We start from the raw sequence: 4,531 nt of genomic DNA on the forward strand, positions 1-4,531 counted from the left end.
CATTAAATGTATAAGTCCTGCTAAGATTTGCTTTTCCAAAATGCAGCACCTCGCATTTATCAGAATTAAACTCCATCTGCCACTTCTCAGCCCATTGGCCCATCTGGTCCAGATCCTGTTGTCATCTGAGGTAACCCTCTTCGCTGTCCACTACACCTCAATTTTGGTGTCATCTGCAAACTTACTAACTGTACCTCCTTATGCTCACATCCAAATCATTTATGTAAATGACAAAAAGTAGTGGACCCAGCACCGATCCTTGTGGCACTCCACTGGTCACAGGCCTCCAGTCTGAAACACAACCCTCCACCACCACCCTCTGTCTTCTACCTTTGAGTCAGCTCTGTATCCAAATGGCTAGTTCTCCCTATATCCCATGGGATCTAACCTTGCTAATTAGTCTCCCATGGGGAACCTTGTTGAACGCCTTACTGAAGTCAATATAGATCACATCGACCGCTCTGCCCTCATCAATCTTCTTTGTTACTTCTTCAAAAAACTCAATCAAGTTGTGAGACATGATTTCCCATGCACAAAGCCATGTTGACTTTCTCAAATCAGTCCTTGCCTTTCCAAATACATGTACATCCTGTCCCTCAGGATTCCCTCCAACAACTTGCCCACCACCGAGGTCAGACTCACTGGTCTGTAGTTCCCTGACTTGTCCTTACCACCCTTCTTAAACATTGGCACCACATTTGCCAACCTCCAGTCTTCTGGCACCTCACCTGTGACTATCGATGATACAAATATCTCAGCAAGAGGCCCAGCAATCACTTCTCTAGCTTCCCACAGAGTTCTAGGGTACACCTGATCAGGTCCTGGGGATTTATCCACCTTTACCCGTTTCAAGACATCCAGCACTTCCTCCTCTGTATTCTGGAGATTTTGCAAGATATCACCTACGGTCCCTACGGTCTATATCTTCCATATCCTTTTCCACAGTAAATACTGATGCAAAATATTCATTTAGTATCTCCCCCATCTCTTGCGGCTCCACACAAAGGCCTCCTTGCTGATCTGTGAGGGGCCCTATTCTCTCCCTTAATGTATTTGTAAAAACTCTTTGGATTCTCCTTAATTCTTTTTGCCAATGCTTCTTATGTCCCCTTTTTGCCCTCCTGATTTCCCTCTTAAGTATACTCCTACTTCCTTTATACTCTAAGGATTCACTCGATCTATCCCGTCTATACCTGACATGTGCTTCCTTCTTTTTCTTAACCAAATCCTCAATATCTTCAGTCATCCAGCATACCCCACACCTACCAGCCTTTCCTTTCACCCTGACAGGAATATACTTTCTCTGGATTCTCATTATCTCATTTCTGAAGGCTTCCCATTTTCCAGCCATCCCTTTACCTGCGAACATCTGCCCCCAACCAGCTTTTGAAAGTTCTTGCCTAATACCGTCAAAATTGGCCTTTCTCCAATTTAGAACTTCAACTTTTAGATCTGCTCTATCCTTTCCATCACTATTTTAAAATGAATAGAATTATGGTCGCTGGCCCCAAAGTGCTCCCCCACTGACACCTCAGTCACCTGCCCTGCCTTATTTCCCAGGAGTAGGTCAAGTCTTGCACCTTCTCTAGTAGGTACATCCACATACTGAATCAGAAAATTTTCTTGTACGCACTTAAATTCTTCTCCATCTAAATCTTTAACACAATGTTATACTCACAAAACTCCAAGTTTGTCAAACACTTGCAATTCAGAAATCTATGCTGACTAACTGCTCAGTCAGATTCTAATATTTCCTCTTGCTCTGATGAAAGGCTGGTAGCTCTGTAGTTCATTTCCTGTCTCACTCCTTTCTTAAATAAAAGGAGGGACATGCTCCCTTCCAATCTTTAGGAAATACTCCAGAATCTGTAAAACTTTGGAAGATAGACGATGCATTGGTGACTTCTCTATAGCCACCTCATTCAACATTCTAGGGTGAAGGCCATTAGATCCAGGGGCTTGTAGAGATATCTTTGCAGCATCCTTGAACATGGGGGAAGTCCCAGAAGACTAGAGAATTGCTAATGTTGTCCCTTTGTTTAAGAAGGGTAGCAGGGATAATCCAGGTAATTATAAACCGGTAAGCCGGACGTCAGTGCTAGGGAAGCTGCTGGAGAAGACACTGAGGGATAGCATCTATTCCCATTTGGAAGAAAATGGGCTGATCAGTGATAGACAACATGGTTTTGAGCAGGGAAGGTCATGTCTTACAAACCTAATAGAATTCTTTGAGGAAGTGACAAAGTTGATTGATGGGGGAAGGGCTGTAGCTGTCATATACATGGACTTTAGTAAGGCCTTTGATAAGGTTTCCCATGCTAGGCTGATGGAGAAGGTGAGGTCACGTGGGGTCCAGGGTGTACGAGCAAGATGGATGGAGAACTGGTCAGTCAGTGGGGCACAGAGGAGTAGTGGAAGGGAAGTTCTCAAAATGGAGGCCTGTGACCATTGGTGTTCCACAGGGATCCCTGTTGTGGATCTGGAGGAAGGTGTAGGTTGCCTGATGAGCAAGTTTTCAGATGACACGAAGATTGGTGGAGTAGCAGATAGTGAAGGGTCTGTCAGAAAATACAGACAGATTGGAGAGTTGGGCAGAGAAATGGCAGATGGAGTTCAATCCAGGCAAATGTGAGGTGATGCATTTTGGTAGATCCAATTCAAGAGTGAATTATACAGTAAATGGAAAACCCCTGGGAAAACTGATGGACAGGGAGATCTAGGTATTCATGCTCATTGTTTCCTGAAGTGGCAATGCAGGTCAGTAAAGTGGTCAAGGCGGCGTAAGGCATGTTTTCCTTCATCGGAAAAGGTATTCAGTACAAGAGTTGGCAGGTCATGTTACAGTTGTAGAGGACTTTGATTTGGCTGCATTTGGAATACTGCGTACAGTTCTGGTCGCCACCTTACCAAAAGGATATGGGTGCGTTGGAGACGGTGCAGAGGAAATTCACCAAGATGTTCCCTGGTATGCAGGGCGCTAGCTATGAAGAGAGGTAGAATGGGATTACTTTCATTGGAAAGACGGAGGTTGAGGGGGGGAACCTGACTGAGATCTACAAAATCATGAGAGGTTTGGCAAGGGTGGATAGCAAGACACTTTTTCCACAGAGTGGGGGACTCAATTACTAGGGGTCATGAGTTCAAAGTGAGGGGGCAATGTTTAGGGAAGATATGCGTGGAAAGTTCTTCATGCAGAGGGTGGTGGGGATCTGGAACGCGTTGCCAGCGGAGGTGCAGTGTCATTTAAGATGTATCTCGACAGATACATAAATGGACAGGGAGCAAAGGGACACAGAGCCTTAGAAAATAGGCGACAGATTTAGACAGAGGATCTGGATCGACACAGGCTTGGAGGGCTGAAGGGCCTGTTCCTGTGCTGTAATGCTCTTTGTTCTTTGCAATGCACCAATTTTCAACCCCATTAATCTCGACAGCACCATCTGCTCATTAATACCAATTTCCTCCATCTCCTCATTCGCCCTCGGCACTTCGATCTCTAATTCTTGGAGATTTCTTAGACCCTTGTCAGTGATAAACAAACAAACAGTCACCTCTGTACTGAAATGACCAGAATGATACAAAATTTAAGAAATTACTGGATTTATTTATAACAAAAAATCTTGGGGATTCTAAACCATATCTTGGAACAAAAAGCTGAAACATCCAGAATACACAATGTGGACAGGAAACATTTCAATCTGCAGGAGACAGACATCTCCCATTCCAAATAAAAGGGAATTGAAATCAATCCAAGCCCATTTTGATCACTGCTGATCCCAGCTCCTGCCGTCAGGTTGACTCTTAATCTGTTGAAGAACGTGACTATTTCCAGCAATGTGGACCATCCCAACAGGCACACTGTTCCACTGGCAGCTATCCAGAGGATGTGGAACAGGATGCCTGTCACCGCAAGGAATGAGAGGAGGAATATACAAAGCTGGTGGCTGACTGTCGAGTCACACTGCCCCCAGGATCTTAACCCAGGCAGTGTATGAAGCCCCAATCTCTCACCCCCTGCCCTGGGTTTTTTTCAATTGAGAGCAGACTCAGAGATACCACGTTCAGAAACACAGCCAACCATGCCCTCCCCCACCTGCTCAATGACCAATAACAGCCCCAGTCCCCCTTTTGCCCCTTTCCCACCCCCAATACGTCAGGCTCGGATAGGATGCGGGACCTTCAATAGGGTTTGAATTTGCGCTGGGCTCTCATTAGAGCAATCTTCTGTTTATCCTCCTCAAATTTCCTGCGAAGCTGAGCGATATCTGGGAAGAGAGAACCCCAAAACAGCACAATCAGGACCAGTCTCCCAGACCAGGCCTGACAGTGACATCCCCTTACTCACCCACACCCCTGCCTCCAGTCAGACCTCAGGCGCCTGGAGACACACACGCCTCAAACACTCCATCGCACGCCCTAATCCTCACCCCTCCATTGCCCCGTTACACCCACACCCTGCCCCAATGCCCCTCACCCCGTGCCAGATACCCCACCCTCCCTCCCCCCCTAGCCATGACCCCCTGGTGCCATT

At 46.1% G+C, this 4,531-nt stretch overlaps 1 protein-coding gene across 1 annotated transcript in view; it reads right to left on the minus strand.

Annotated features, from left to right (window-relative positions):
• Positions 1 to 3,583: 3,583 nt before the first annotated feature.
• Positions 3,584 to 4,531, minus strand: part of rrp7a (ribosomal RNA processing 7 homolog A) — a 15,375-nt gene continuing 14,427 nt past the window's right edge. Inside the window, exon 4 of the mRNA XM_043679323.1 lies at positions 3,584 to 4,336. Coding sequence (XP_043535258.1) covers positions 4,180 to 4,336 — 157 coding nt within the window. The 3' untranslated portion in view covers positions 3,584 to 4,179. The remainder of the gene's footprint in view (positions 4,337 to 4,531) is intronic.

The sequence above is a fragment of the Chiloscyllium plagiosum genome, chromosome 39 (genome assembly GCF_004010195.1).
Source record: "Chiloscyllium plagiosum isolate BGI_BamShark_2017 chromosome 39, ASM401019v2, whole genome shotgun sequence".
Taxonomy (NCBI): domain Eukaryota; kingdom Metazoa; phylum Chordata; class Chondrichthyes; order Orectolobiformes; family Hemiscylliidae; genus Chiloscyllium; species Chiloscyllium plagiosum.